The 15,492-nt window shown below is 41.6% G+C and overlaps 3 protein-coding genes across 4 annotated transcripts in view; 1 reads left to right on the forward strand and 2 right to left on the reverse strand.

Annotated features, from left to right (window-relative positions):
• Window positions 1-12,256, reverse strand: part of si:dkey-238o13.4 (uncharacterized protein LOC560780 homolog) — a 26,922-nt gene extending 14,666 nt beyond the window's left edge. Inside the window, exon 1 of the mRNA XM_036002981.1 lies at window positions 12,247-12,256. The gene's annotated coding sequence lies outside the window, so the exon portion shown is untranslated. The remainder of the gene's footprint in view (window positions 1-12,246) is intronic.
• Window positions 568-4,331, reverse strand: pdf (peptide deformylase, mitochondrial). Of its 2 annotated transcripts, none has more exons than XM_031285382.2 (3): window positions 4,208-4,331; window positions 2,607-3,285; window positions 568-1,173 (listed from the first exon to the last, which is right to left on the reverse strand). In XM_031285382.2, exons 2-3 carry the CDS (start codon window positions 3,229-3,231, stop codon window positions 1,016-1,018), a joined length of 783 nt encoding a protein of 260 aa, XP_031141242.2. In that variant the 5' UTR covers window positions 3,232-3,285; window positions 4,208-4,331; the 3' UTR covers window positions 568-1,015. The 2 variants fall into 2 exon arrangements, with proteins under 2 accessions (XP_031141242.2, XP_031141243.2); XM_031285383.2 differs by having other exon boundaries at window positions 4,213-4,325.
• LOC116040140 lies at window positions 4,342-14,494 on the forward strand. Its single transcript, XM_031285377.2, has 7 exons — window positions 4,342-4,748; window positions 6,066-6,289; window positions 6,515-6,616; window positions 7,428-7,529; window positions 10,849-10,962; window positions 11,274-11,382; window positions 11,961-14,494. The coding sequence occupies exons 1-7, from the start codon at window positions 4,634-4,636 to the stop codon at window positions 13,733-13,735; spliced, it is 2,541 nt and encodes an 846-aa protein (XP_031141237.1). The 5' UTR covers window positions 4,342-4,633; the 3' UTR covers window positions 13,736-14,494.
• Window positions 14,495-15,492: the final 998 nt, after the last annotated feature.

The following is a 15,492-nucleotide window of genomic DNA, read 5'->3' on the forward strand; positions in this document are numbered from 1 at the left end:
ATGGCCTTTTTAAGCTGGATGACAGAACAGTAGTTGGATAATTTAATGGGTTTCTGTGTGGCCCAAGGCCAAACTGTCCCATAATTTTCATTTAGTATTAAAACATTTAGTGTTTTGGAAATGCCATGCTAAAAAAATAAATGTGCAGAAAGGTGAAAACCTGACCAGACTACTGAACCGTTTCAGAACATTGTGATGTTGTGGTGTCATCCTCCCTTTACTTGCTCTTGCAATATAATGCAGACTTTCACTCAACTCACAATAACACATAAACAGTTTAAATGTCCTAAGCATAAAGACAGATCCATGAAAATCTAAAAATTATATATATATAAATAAATAATCTTTCAGCTGTTACTTATGTTTCTCCTGGATCATGCCTGCTCATGTCCCATGTCCCCATGTCCAAACTTGATTAGGTTCATGCTCCATCCATTTCTCCATTCACATGTAAAATCAGTAGAATGATCAGTTTTACAAGTTGAACAAAAGGAAGTCATTGAGAAAAATAGGTAATCTCCTTTGCTCCATTTTAGTTGTATTTATTCTTTGGGATGGTGGCAGACGTTTATGATTCTACTCTTTTTATAATGAACATATCAGCCTCTTTATTGATTAAACATAGACCTGAAGGCTACAGAACATGGCTCTATTGGCTTGCACTTTAATGTGACATACTGCAACATCATTGCTTTGGGGTTTGGGCCCTGCAGCTTCTGCCAATCCCAGAAACTTCACTTCCAGTGATGGATTTTCAGTTGAAGCAGTTCACAATGATCCTGACTTCTAGTTCTTATTCCAACCAGAACCATAAACCAAAATGTATCACTTTCTGCAAGTCACAAGAATTTTCACATGAAAGATTAAGCAGACACCATGTGCTCAAAACAGCAAATGTAGAAGCTTTCATCAAGACAATGTAGGCTGATCGGAGTTACAACTTAAATCAAATCATTGCATGTCATCAGATTTAGAGATTCTTATGTAAATGTGTATGCTCTGCCCAAAGGATCTTCTATTCATTGTGCGCCTGCCAGTTGATGTTGATGAAGGTCTTGCTGTCCATACGGTCAATGTAGAGGACCCCCTCCAGGTGGTCCATCTCGTGCTGGAGGATACGAGCTGGCCAGCCACTGGCCTGCCACGTGACCGCTTCACCCTTCTCATTCAGGCCTGCAGGGTGAGCATGCAGAGGGACAAGAACAAAATACAGAAATGCATCAGAAATTGCCCTTTGATGTATCTGCTAATCAGAGACAATGAAACTAATGTGCGTTCAGCTGAAAGCCCAGATTACCTGGCTAACAGAAAAAAATCATGAAAATCATGGGAGTAGACAAGATCCCACACTCTGGAGATAATTACAGACCCCAACCATGTCCTCCACCCTGAGTACCAGCTTCTCCCTTCAGGCAGACGTTTCAGAGTCCCCCAGTGCAGACTCAACTGCTTTAAGAACTCCCTTGTCCCCCTGTCCATCAAAGCCCTGAATGGCAAGCCAGCCCAACCCCTGAAATGCTGCTTTTATCCTTAACACACACATGTACATTTTTATTGTTTTTTTTAATCCGGATGTTATGTTGATAAGTCTGCTTACCCTTACTGCACATATTATGACCACTATTATGATGTGTTGTACAACGGGAAGTGTTGGCGCACATATTTTCCTTTGTTTGGTCGGTAATTAACGCGTGACATCGGTGTAGATGGGTGTTTTTGAACAAACAATTGCCAATCAATAACTTGTTGTCCAAGAGTTCAAACTTAAAGTTGGATATGACAATCCGTTTATTTTAAATTAATAAAAACTAATCAAACAAAATAATAGTTCATCTTTTAGTCTTACCACGTTATCATACACCTAACCACGTGTTAATTACCGACCAAACAAAGGAACAAATGTGCGCCAACATTAACCTTAATAATAACATTAATAAGTGACCTTGCTTAGGCCTGTCGCGATAGTCAATAAATCAATTAATTGCACGATAAAAAAAATTAGCTCGATAATTTTTCCGGTCGCGATAATTTCCATTTGCATGCTTGTTTGTTTTCCCTCTCTCTCTCTCTCTCTCTCTCTCTCTCTCTCTCTCTCTCTCTCTCTCTCTCTCTCTCTCTCTCTCTCTCTCTCTCTACCAAAGAGACTGGAGGACCACTCTCGGTTCCTTAGCGTAAGGCGCCGTCAAAAAAAGAAGACGTATATGAGCGATATCCGCCTTGTTACTCGGCGTCCGGTTTTCTCCCTTTCATTCCAAACCACGCAGTTGACAACCTGCAGGTGGAGGCGGTGGAGACAGGCTCGGACATAAACGCCGCTGTGGACTTGTCAGTCTCGCAAGCGGTTTCAGGAAAGTTGCTGTATGTGTCCGACAATGCACAGAACATTAACCGGTACAAGCCTACAGCTGTCAGTGTGTCAGAGGCTCCCGGACGGTGAACTGAGACTCCGTTACCTGCTTGTAATAAAATCGCCACTTACTAGCTAATAAATTAGCCTGAGGTAAACGCTAGCTATCAGTAAACAGGAGTGACGTGGTGGCTGGCGTCTGTTTGTGAAAATAATTTAAAAGCCACAAAAACACAGGATTAAGCTATAACATCCATACCAGACACTTCCACAGACAGGTAGCGTGAAACTGTGGCTGAGAAGCCTGAGATGCTCTCACAGGCTTCCTGAAAGAGCACGGGCCGTCCATCGAGGACCCTCAGCTGGGGATTGACAAAGATCCTCAGGGGCTGGACGGAAAGACCACGGGCCTCCCTCGATGCAGGCAAACTCTCTTTCAGCAGCTTCTCGGGATATTCCAGGGCCAGGATGCGGAGTGGCACCCCAATCTGAGGCGCACTCAGTCCCACGCACTCAAGTTTCCGCATCACTTTCACCAAAGTGTTGATGACCTGTTGGATCTCAGGATCTGTTATCGACGCAGGGTCAACAGCGGCCGCATGTGAACGCAGCACGGGGTCGCCTACCTGGCACACATGACTGTATGGAGGACAGGGGGGGGGTATGATCTTGCGTTTCATGTACTGAAGATAGGGGCGCACCTTGATGCTGCTGGAGTAAGAGCGACTGCAGGGTTCAGGCGACCGGGGTGAGATGTTTGGAGGACAGGTGGGAGTCACTGTTGTTAATCTCGGCCCGGCACTGCAGCGGGGCGCTTTGGACGCACAAAGTCTGAACCCCATCCTGGAGCGCTGGAGCAGGAACACACACGATTTTGCGGTCATGGTAGAGTTGAAGGTGGGATGACGTATCACATGAAAGCGGGGTGACCCACGGCGCTGTAAGAAAAATTATACAAAAGAAGGACATTTAGTTAAATTCTTAACCCTGTGGCGTGAAGACCCAGTGCCACATTTTGAGATTTTATGAGATCCCTGCTTTGATGACAATGGCATATTTGTTCAGGCCCAATCTTGCCCCAACGCTTGATACACTATGTGTCCAAAACTGAGCTGCAAAGATGAATCCATTAGTTGTCGATTTTTAAATGAATCCCCAACTATTATGATAAAAAAATCTCTGATTCCAGCTTTTTAGATGTTAATGTTTTCTAGTTTCTTCTCTCTTCTGTGACAGTAAACTGAATATCTTTGAGTTGTGGACAAAACAAGACATTTGAGGACGTCTGATGGACATTTTTCACAATTTTCTAACATTTTATAGACCAAACAACTAAGCAATTAATATTATCGATATCAATTACAACACGCGTTAGTTGCAGCCCTATCCAAAAGTATGTGGAAAGACAAATAATACACCTGTAAAATATTATTGTATGCAGAAATCCAAGAGATCGAGTCCGACCTGTGACGGTTTACTGCACGCCCCCCCCCCCCCCCCTCTTATCCATTAAAGGCGGAAATGCCCCAAGAAAAAAAATATACTAATACATTTGAATTACTGCAGCTACATAGTCCTTCCATTTCCACAGTGTCATATATATATATATATCAAATATTCAGGATATATATATAAGCGGAGCGCTTCCTCCTTACTTTTGGCAATCATACATATGGATATCAATGGCAAACACCGCCGACGGGATACGCAGGTGCTATTTCGTAGCATACTGCATACGCGCATTATTCAACAACCGCTCAATCCCACAGTCGTTAGCATGTTGGAATACGCTACTAGCTACTTAGCGTAGCTACTAAGCGTAGTAGTTGCACATTTAAAGACGTTGCAGAGTTCCGTTACCTTACGCTAATGTGTGCGCCTTCATGCTAACTGAAAAGAACCAAATATTCAGGATTGAAGGTGAAAGAAGCGGGGGAAGAGACGTTCACGGCTCTGTCTAACTAGTTCCAGGTCAACAACGTAAACTTCGCAATAAAAGTCTACACGTGTTGTGTACGTAGTTATCAGAGCACAGTTCCTTTACAAAACTTTATTTTGAAGGTCAGTCAGTTCGACAAGGAAGTAATTTGTAACATTTTTCAAAACGAAACGACCTGTTACAAACCAAACGGTCCCAGAACTGGGAGTGTTCAACACTTAACTCCGTAACTTGCCGGTACATGTCCAGCTGTGTGTTTGGCAGCCCATTCATGAATGGGAGTTCAAAAAGGAGGAGCGGGCTGATAGCCGGTGCTTTCCCCAGCGGTCTAGTACACCGAGCATCTGATGGAAGGAGTGGAGCCGCAGCCTGCTGCCGAGCAGTGTTTGGAGGGTTTCTCAAAGTTCCCGCTGTGGATCATAGAGTATGTCTGGGCTCACCAGATGATCGATATACAGGAAGGTTGGTTTATTATATTACTATACCCAGTTAACTTATCTATTACGTGTATTAGTATAAGGCTTAATTATTAACGTTATAGTTAAATTATTATAGTAATTTTGCATAATTTAAATGATTGCAAACAGTCGCGAATTTAGTAGAAGTGCAGATGAAGATCGAACTCACCATTTCAAATATGGTCAGGCAATGCGAGACTAGTCGGTGCCTAAAAATAATTTAATTCGATCCCCCCCCCCCCCCGCCCCCCGGCCAATACAGTGCTGCTCATAAGTTTATGAAGCCATGCTAAAGTTGACTAAACAGAGGAATAAAAAAATCATCTTTTGGAAATTGATCTTAATGCCTTAATTAAAAAAATTAGGAAAAAAAATAAAATTGGAATTAAAATAGCCCCACATCATCACATCCCCTTCACCATACCTAGAGATTGGCATGGGGTACTTTCCATAAAATCATCTCTCAATGCAAATCAGACCAAATTAGGATAACCGACATAAAACCATGCCGATCTCTAGGTATGGTGAGGGGTATGTGATGATGTGGGGGTATGGTGAGGGGTATGTGATGATGTGGGGGTATGGTGAAGGGTATGTGATGATGTGGGGGTATGGTGAGGGGTATGTGATGATGTGGGGGTATGGTGAGGGGTATGTGATGATGTGGGGGTATGGTGAGGGGTATGTGATGATGTGGGGGTATGGTGAAGGGTATGTGATGATGTGGGGGTATGGTGAAGGGTATGTGATGATGTGGGGGTATGGTGAGGGGTATGTGATGATGTGGGGGTATGGTGAAGGGTATGTGATGATGTGGGGGTATGGTGAAGGGTATGTGATGATGTGGGGTATGGTGAAGGGTATGTGATTATGTGGGGGTATGGTGAAGGGTATGTGATGATGTGGGGGCCAAGGGAACTTTATCAGGATGCATAGTATCCTGGATCCATGAAATAACTGGCCTTTAAACATAATAATCTACCTCCCTCTATGGGTATTTAACATAGGGGTGTACTGACTTATGCCCCCTGTATTTTAAGGAAGAACATTTATTTATTTACGATACATTATTCATTCACAAAGACAATTGGTGTCCTTAAAGGTTGGATTTTTCCTCATTTTTTTAATTAAGGCATTAAGATCAATTTCCAAAAGATGATTTTTTTATTCCTCTTAACTTTAGCATGGGTTCATAAACTTATGAGCACCACTGTATGTGCAACTAAGTCTTCCACAAACCTAGGGAAAACACTGCTTTTGACATTTTCAATGAAAGTAAATCCCGAGGGAATGTGACATGCTTTATTTTGGTTCTTTACAGTTGTGGACCCTTCCAACTGGCCCGATGTGGACTCCCAGCCTCTGAGCCTCGAAGATTCCTGGAGGCTGCGTGTTGCCTCTGCCCGGGTCTATTCCACCGTGAAGACCAGAGACATGGAGCACTTTGAGAGAGTGATGGGCTTTCTGGAAGCAACTTACAGACTTCTACCCAGACTGGTGGCTCCCATCAAACACATGAAGATCATGTTTGGCCTCAAGACCATGGTATGGAGATGAGTGGTGGTAGCTTTCATTCATTTGACTTAAGCTTGATTTATGGTTCTGGGGAGGCTCGACAGAGCTTTCTCCGTAGCCTACGTAAGTGACCTGAAGTTTATACTTGTGCTGTACTGGGCTGTGTTTCTATATATTTTTTTTCTGTTTCACACTTTCTGTTTATCTCCCTCTCTCTCTCTCTCTCTCTCTCTCTCTCTTATTGTCTCCATCCAGGTCATTATGTGGATGCTCAGGGAGGGCCGAGGAATGGTTGATACTGTGTTTAAAATCAGCAAGTTCTTCCCAAGTAAACTACCTCAATACCAGGATCAATGTGTAAGTGTCCAACTTTGGAACAATCTGTTCTCTATATTTGTAAGTCTTTGAAATCTTCTCGGGGCATATGAACTTTTTGACGTGATAATATTTTAGAATAAATAGCAGTCACTTATTTAAATGGAGTGAATATTGGAGGACACAATTAAAATGGCTGCCTGGATATTGTTATGTATACAGTATAGCTATTATTTCAAAGTTCTTAGAATCTGATATGTCTATTTGAATCAATTTACGTTTTATGGGCTTTATAATCAAAAAAGGATATCATTCACCGCATTATCCAGTTAAGTATGGCAGCTCTGTTATTATTATTATTATTATTATTATTATTATTATAATAACTTTATATATATAGCACCTTTTTAAAAAGAGTTTACAAAATGCTGTGACAAACAACCAAAACAGGGGAGCCAAACATTAATAAGACAAAATTGGGTAAATAAAAACAAGAAGATATGAGACGCAAAACATAGTAGTGAGAAGACCAAATCAATAAAAAAACAAATTTCAAACAGGAAAAAAACGTGACAAAACTAAATAAATATATAGGCATATAAATATAAACAATAAAATAAATAATAAAAATAAAATAAAAGGGATCCGTAAAATCTTAAAATCAATTCTAAAATGAACAGGGAAGCAAATGGAGCAAAGCCAGGATTGGTGTGATGGGATGTCGTCCCAGCTGCTGCACTCTGAGCCAGTTGGAGGCGAGAGAGTGACCTTTGGTTGATGCCCGTGCCTAACTCCTGCTTATATGAAAGCTTACTCATTGGTTACCGATGTTGTGTCCTTTTGTCTTGCACAGAGCCAACATGAAATGTTCCTGATGAGGAAGAACCATGTGGACTTCAAGGCTCTGGCACAGGCCCTTGCTATGGACAAGGACAAACTTGAAGATTATATTAAGGTTAGTTTACTTCACCACACTGTCTAATAACAGTGGAAGTAACTGCCAGAATGAGTTTAAAGGACCCTATTTTCATTTGACATGTTGACATTGACTTTTCCTCAGTATGTGGTGATGTATAACATCATACAGTGGGGCTGGAATGGGCATCAGAAGATTTGAAAATGCATTTTCATGAGTCCATTTTTATTTATTTTTTGTTTTTTGGCCTGATAGTATAGTTTCAGTTTGTTTTAGTTTATTCAGTTTAAGGAACCGAAAAACTGTTTGGAACACTGAGGAAGGGCGCTTCCCGAAAAGTCTGTTGTGTGGCAATAAAAATCAGAATACTTTATTGATCCCCTCAGGGAAATTATTTAGTTGCAGTTGCTCACAGTCAAATTCAAGGTAAAATAAGAGTAAGAAAAGTCAATAAGTGTTAAAGTGACATAGCTACAGTAAGAAATAAATAAAAACGTTAAGTAGAAGTAAGTGAGATTAGGTTACAAGTAAGATTAGGTTAAAAAAGTTGTTTCAAATGGATTGTAGAAATTCTATTGTAGTGATTATCCAAGATGATCCAAAATCCAATCATTAATTGGAGTGCTGTCCTAGTACCTTTATCCATTTCTATCTACATTTAGGATCCAGCACCCAGCCTTTACAGTTTTCTAAGTTATTACGTGAGTTGAGGGCGTCCAGTCCTATTTTGTATAATACTGGTGGAATCAAAACAAGGACTAATTATAGTCAATCTAGCCTTCTTTTTCATGTTTTTGAGACAAAGTAAGCAGACTTCACACATCAAAATGAATTACATTTTTGATGACTTGTACACCAGATCTTTTCAGGGGGTTGTGTCGAATATGGCTGATTCGCGCCGGGGTCCTGATCACCCTGTGGGGGTTGTATTCGCTACCAACCACCTCCCTCTACATTATCCCTTACATGTAGTCTCCCAGTGTGTTGAACATAGCACTGTTTTCTCTCTCAGCCCCTAACTTTGCTATCCAGCAGGGTGCACTGCTGATCCACATTCCACCATTTTAAATGTAGGCCTGTCCATAGTCCGTACTCAAAAAGTGATTTAATGAGGAGTAATACATGCTTTGCATTTATGGCCAACCACATCTTATAAACTCTATAACTCTGTAAGTTATACACTTTGTGGGAACTGTTAAGAGGGTGCTGGAGTGGAATTACAATCCTCTAGCGCTTATTAAAGTTTACTGGGCCAAACCATAAACTAGGGCTTCAACTAACGATTATTTTCATTATTGATTAATTTTGCTGGTTGTTTCTCGATTAATCGAGTAATCTTTTGGTCTATAAAATGTCAGAAAATAGTAAAAAAAAAAAAAGAAAGTTTCTCAAAAACCAAGGTGATGTCTTTAAATGTCTTGTTTTGTCGGTCCAAAACCCAAAGATATAGTGTTGAATATGATATAAAACAGAAAACAGCAGGAAATCTCCATATTTGCGGGGCTGAAAACAGCATTTTTGCATGAGAAACGAGTTATCGATATCAAAATAGTTGGTGATTAGTTAACTAATCAATTAGTCGACTAATTGTAGCTCTACGGTAAACAGACAAATGGAGAGCAACATTGTGGATTAAAAAATGATAAATAATACTTTTGCAAGGCACTGTGGGCCAGATGTACGTACATTTGCGAAAGTAGAATTATCAGCGCCATGGCCAACCCGCAGAAAGCGCACGCTGTGATACTTCAGCTCACGTCGTATTTACCAAACCTGCAGTTCATCGGGGAATCGGCGCCTTTCTCCGCCCACTATACCGTAAATTGCACGCATTTAAAAGCGCAATTGAATGGGTGATGTCAAAGAAATCCTGCTTGATGCGTGTTATTTCGGCATTAGTGGTGAGGAAATGGATGTATTGACTAGTGCGCTATAGCCAAGCGGTAAGTACTGTTGCTATGATACGGCTGAGTGCAGACTGAGATATTCCCACTGCTGATGCTAGGACTGTTTGAAATGATCCTGATGCCAATATTTGTAATGTAGCGAGGAGTTTAACAGCTGCTGGAATGGAATGTGAACGCTGAGTCAGAGAAATTATGACATCTTTGATTTCTTCCAGTAACTGTAATATTGCATGGCTGCTTAATCTGTAACCCTTAATGATTTCCTGTTCACTCAACTGAAAAAGTGTGATCCTTGTTCAGCTCGTCTCCTTGGCCTATGTCTTCGTCTTGCTCGGATTACTGCTGCCATTTCACCAGGAGGAATATGCCAGGAAACCCGCTTCCTGGTTTACACCTGCTTTTAAGAAGTGGAGAATTTTCACTGCAAAATAAAGGCGCGCTTTCATGGGCGGTGTTTGTACATACCGCGGAATACATAATTAGGCACAATTTACGCTTCTCCTCCCATCTCTTTATGGGAAACTCCCACTTTCCCCTTCACCCTCCCATGAATGCATATGCATGACACAGAAAAGTGCAATTTGCCATTTTCAGTTCCCGCTACAGGCAGTCTGCGCTTTTACCTCAGTGCGGCCTGTTCGTACATACCTTGCCATGCTTTTACGCGCACATTGCAAAACAAATACGCCTGAAGTGGGCACAAAAGCGTGCATCTGGCCCTGTATCCGTGTCACATTCTCATTAGGGGCTGAGACCCCCTAAAGGTCTGATCCTAGAATCACCCCTGTCTCAAACACATCACTCAAAGGTCCGCATCTGATTTTTATTCCAGGTCAAAGGTCGGGAACAATTGGCAACAACAAAAAGTAGTATTCTTAGCTTCTAGAGAAAAAAGGACATTTTTGCATCCTCAACATTTGTCTAATTTGTTTTCTGGCCTTTTCCCGTCTTATTTCAAAGTTGTTGTTTTTTTTCGCTTTTTGCAGCGTTTTCGTTTTTCTTGTTTAGAAGTTTCCCGGCTAATCCTGCCTTGTACTACTGAAGTTGTAGAAACAAACAGCTAGCTGATGTGTGATACTTATCTAGCTACTGAGCATGTGCACCTCCCAACAAAGATGGGATAGAAGTGCAATGTCTCACTCTGTAGCTAAGACCTGAACACACAGGGTGAAAAGAGGATCTGCAGCAATGTGCAGTACAACAAAAATATGGTGTTTTTTTTTTTTTTTAAATTAAACCACATAAACCTATTCTGGTACAACCTCAAAATACAATTATGAACCTGAAATGAGCATAATATGGCCACTTTAATTACACTGAACCTTGAGACTTTTACTTTCTAGATTTTGGAATGTGTAATTAAACTCAAAGTACTAAACTGTATGCAAATTACAGAAAGTCTGATCGAGGGGTGTATCCAGGTAACATGTTAAGTGCTTGCTCTCTTTCAGAATCAGATAGAGGAGCAGTATGGTGAACATTATGCCCAGAAAGTAGAGGACAGACTGCTGCACTACCTACACCAGCTGGAGACTGTGTTACCAGGAGATACCTACATTGATAAGGTGTGTGTTCTATATGGTAGTGTGCGCTTTAATCTGTGCTTGCTGTTGGTAAAAGTGTTGCCCAAAACAAAGCTAGGTGACTATGAGGAGATATTCACTGAATTTGACAAAAAGTGTATTGGATTAACATCACTTACTACACATTTAAGGTACCCTGGACGTTTTCTTGTAGTGTTATTTTTACATTCAGTGTTTCTCACCAAAACACATATTCTGGAGGCCCGCTCATCAAAACATTGCTTCATAGCGCCACTTGAATTGTCTCTGATATCATGATATGAATTTCTCATTGATTGCATTTTTTGAACTAGATACTGAAGCAAGAAAACCCTGCGACTGAGGAGGAGAAGCTGTTGTTGGAAGTCATTACCTCTGACTCCACGAACATAGCAACAACTCTAAAGAAACTGCTGCACTGTGGTAAGAAATACAAATAACACGCAAGCTCACCTTATGTATGTATAGAGAAAAAAAACATATCTTTGCTGTTTTTTAATGTTTTTAATGGCAGTTTCATTTGATTGCATACTGAGTACTTTAAAAGAAACAGAAAGTGATGGACTCAGTGGACGTACTGTAATTCCATGACATGATGTGAAATGAAACGTAATGGACAAGGCATCTCATCCCCTATTTTCCAATATAAGGACACCTCAGAGGGCATTATTGTCTGGATAATTCCTGTAAAATATGAACATGTGAGCAAATTGCTTGACATAAAACATGTGAGCAAACAGAAATTAAATTAGAGTACCAAGTTGGTACTTATCTTAAAGATATTCAGTTTACTGTCATAGAGGAGTGAAGAAACTAGAAAATGTTCACATTTAAGAAGGTGGCATCAGAGAATTCATAGAAAATGACTCAAACCGATTAATCGATTATCAAAATGGCTGGCGATTAATTTAATAGTTGACAACTAACTAATCAATGAATCAATTAATCTTTGCAGCTCTGCATTTGTTAATCAAAGTGCATCACCTTTCTGTTCCTTTTAGATGTTGCTTCCTGTCATCCGGGCAGGATTTCTCAGTCCTCTGCAAATGGAACGAATGGAATGGAGAGCTCTCAACTCTCAAAGTCTGGTCGGTATGGCAGCTCTTCAAAGGCTCTCCTCAAGTCACTGGAAGCCAAGACTCGCCCACAGTTACAGCCAGAGGTTTTTCAGGGACGAGAGGCGGCTGACCAAGTTGTGTCCAAAGACAACCCTCTTTTGTTGGAGAATGACAATGTTTCAGATGTTAGCAGACATCAACAAACAGAAGAGGATGGTGAGGTAGTCAAGAGGATGGAGGAAGACGGCATTGACAAGGAAAAGGAGGAAATCAGTCAGAGGAGCAATGACGGTGGTCAGGAGGCTTCCTCCTCCCCTCAGTTCTGCTCTAAACACCAACGATGGGTGAAGAGCATCCTGCAGGAGTGTCCCGACGAGTGCTCCGAAGAGCTGCTGCTTCAGGCCAATGTTTCTTCCTCTCCCCCACTGTTTCAGTCATCCTCGTCCACCACTTCATCACAAGACCTTACGCCCTCTGACCTCAGCCTGTGCCCCTCTGACCAACAGCATCCATCTTCACAGACCTCAGCTCAGGCATCTAAACAAGCAAACCCTGAAGATGAGCAGAAGCCTGGATCAGCAAGTGATGCGTCTCAAACGGAACTTCTACCACAGCCCTCTTCATCTAGAGACACTCAGCTGCCCGTCCTGTTGTCGCCAGTGGTCAGGCTGATAGACATTGCCTCTGTCGGAAGGATCTACCCTACCTTTAAACCCCATCAAGCAGCTCCAAATCACTTCGCCATGTCTAGTAACGAAAGGGCAGATTCTGCTTCCTGTCCTCGGGTACTAACTTCTCCACACCGCTCTGCCTCAAGGAACAATACCATACCTCGAGGAACAATGAAAGACTTCATGTTTGACCAACCAGACACTGTGGCCCCAACAAATCCCCCGAACACAACGTACAAAGTGAAAACAGCTCCTTTATCTCATGATGCATCTACCTCAACCAGCTGTCAACCACCAACCACCAAACGTTTTTTTCCCAAACTTTCAAGAAAGTTCCGACGGGCTTGTACTACCACCAGACATTCACAGGCTGAGCAGTTCAAAAAGGCCCCATCTACCTTTAGGACGAGTTCGCCCTTACGTGACTTCAATGTCTCTGGGTTTCCAGAAGGTTCTACCTCTACTGCTCAATCAGGGACTCTATCGTCAGTCTGTGCTGCTAACCAAATCCCTTTATCAACTGAATTATCTTGCCAAGTTGTCCCTCAGAACTCCATCAAACCTCATCCTCACATACACATCACTCCTTTTCAATCAAAGACCCTGCCATGCTCCACTGTCGTCTGCTCTACCTCCAACTCTGATTGCCCGACCGTCAGTTCTGAGACCAGCAGAGTCCTAAAAGCACAGCTGAGGTTATCCCTGCCAAGTCAGGCTGTGCTGCTGCAGTCCAAGCTGCTACAGCCCTATGTGACTCTCAACAGACTGAGCACTCAGGAGTGTTACAGAGTGACAAAACGAAGATCCTCCACCAGAAATGTAGATCCTGTGGTACAAGTCGGCAATGATGACAATGATGAGGACAGGAGGGAGGATGAGGAAGAAGATGCAGATTCCTCTTTTGATCTGAACACTCTTTACTCCAGTCATTCTTCAAGTAGTGACATTGAGGACTCGCTTGATTGCGACCCTGATTACAAACCTTGCTTCAATAAGAAAAGACTTCTCTTAGAGTATGAGACTGCAAGGATCCTGAATCATATATAAAAACATTTGAACAATCAGACTTTAGCATGACCTATACTGGCTTTTTGACACCAATACTGATATTGATATTCAGAGTTTAAGAAGTCAGGTAATGATATATTGACCAATAGTATTTTCTTTAACATTAACAAACAATCTTGATACGCACCATTAGATTTTTTTTTTTTTTAAAGAAGTTAGAGAAGTGGTACATTTTATAGTGTAGAATTGCCAGTGCTCTCTGATGGATAAAATATTTAATGGTGACACTGTTTCTGAATGACCATAAACCTAATTGTTACATTTCTGTACCATTTCTTGCTACTTAAAAAGCCACCATCTTGCGTCTGTGTTCACTTATTATGGTATTATCTTGAATGTTTGGGTTTTGTAACCATATCAAATGGTTTATGGAGGTAGATTTGTTGACAAATCAATGACAAATCAAAATAAGTAACCCAGTGGGCTTCTCAACACAGCCTTGTGATATGTTATTTGTCAGTCGGCCCAGCAACACTTTGGTCCAGGCTGAAAAATCTCTACAACTGTCAAATGGATTGCCATGAAAGTTTATGAAGGCTTTTATGGTCCCTCGAGGATCAAATATAATGATAATGCTATTAGCAGATCAAAGTTTTCACTTAAACAAGTGAAATATCTCAACATCCACTAAGTGGATTGGCACCACAGACGGTAAAAATAATGGACGAAGCTTCCGGGCCTGAAAAGCGAAGCCAATGCAGAAGTGCCTTAAAGCTGCATTCTATCTAATTTCCATCAGGGGGAGACTCCACTGGTTGCAAAAAGAAGTCTGTTTCTACAGAAGTCTATGGGGGAAATAACCCTACTTTTCACTTGACTTATTACCTCAAGAAACATTTTCATAATGAGTTTATGGCTTCAATCGCTACTTTCAAGTCTTCTTCAATACAGCATGATGCTCATTTTGTACATTATGGTCCCATTTATTTTAAAATAGACGATAAAGCAGGGGATGCTTTAGGGGCGTGGCTACACGCCGACCCGTCAATCATCACAGAGGCTAAGCAATGCATATCCATGACAGTGTGTACATTAAAATAGCTGTGAACTTGTTTGTGGGTGTTGTCTGTGTTTTCTTCTTAAACGTTGACCCTCTCACTGTGTTTTCACTTCATCAAAGTTAATTGGAACATTTGAACAACGTCATCCTCCCCAGCTCCACCCTCACGTCAAAAATCGTCACATCCAGTTGCAAAAGACCAAGATGTTGACGCCCGTATCGCCAAAATCAAGGCTTTAAACGGCAGTCCACAAGCCAATGGGTGACGTCACTGATGCTACGTCCACTATTTTTTACAGATTATGAATGGAACACAAATTTTTACTTGACAAATTACAGACATGGCTGATTCGCACGGGATTAAGATCAGAGGCAACCTCCGTAATTATTACAAATGACTAGAGGTCACCAGGTAATACTAATCCTGTGCAAATAGGGCTATAGAGCCATAAGCATGGCTGCACTTTAGAATCATAGGCTGAATCTCATTGCCCTCATTTGATAGCTCTTCGACTCCTCAGTCCTCGGCTGAACCGGACGTTGTTCTGGCCCTCCTCGGTGAAGGCCGTCTCAAAGCTCTTATTTCTACCCCAAGGACCGAGGAGCAAGCATTGGGGAGGGATCATCGAGGAGCTATGAGCGAGGATATATGAGAGCAGCCTTCCCGGAAGCCGTGCAGCTGAAGGAGTTGCTAACTCCGCCCAAACAGCTGACGTATTTATGTGACACTTCAGAG

Source organism: Sander lucioperca, chromosome 7, assembly GCF_008315115.2.
Source record: "Sander lucioperca isolate FBNREF2018 chromosome 7, SLUC_FBN_1.2, whole genome shotgun sequence".
Taxonomy (NCBI): Eukaryota; Metazoa; Chordata; class Actinopteri; order Perciformes; family Percidae; genus Sander; species Sander lucioperca.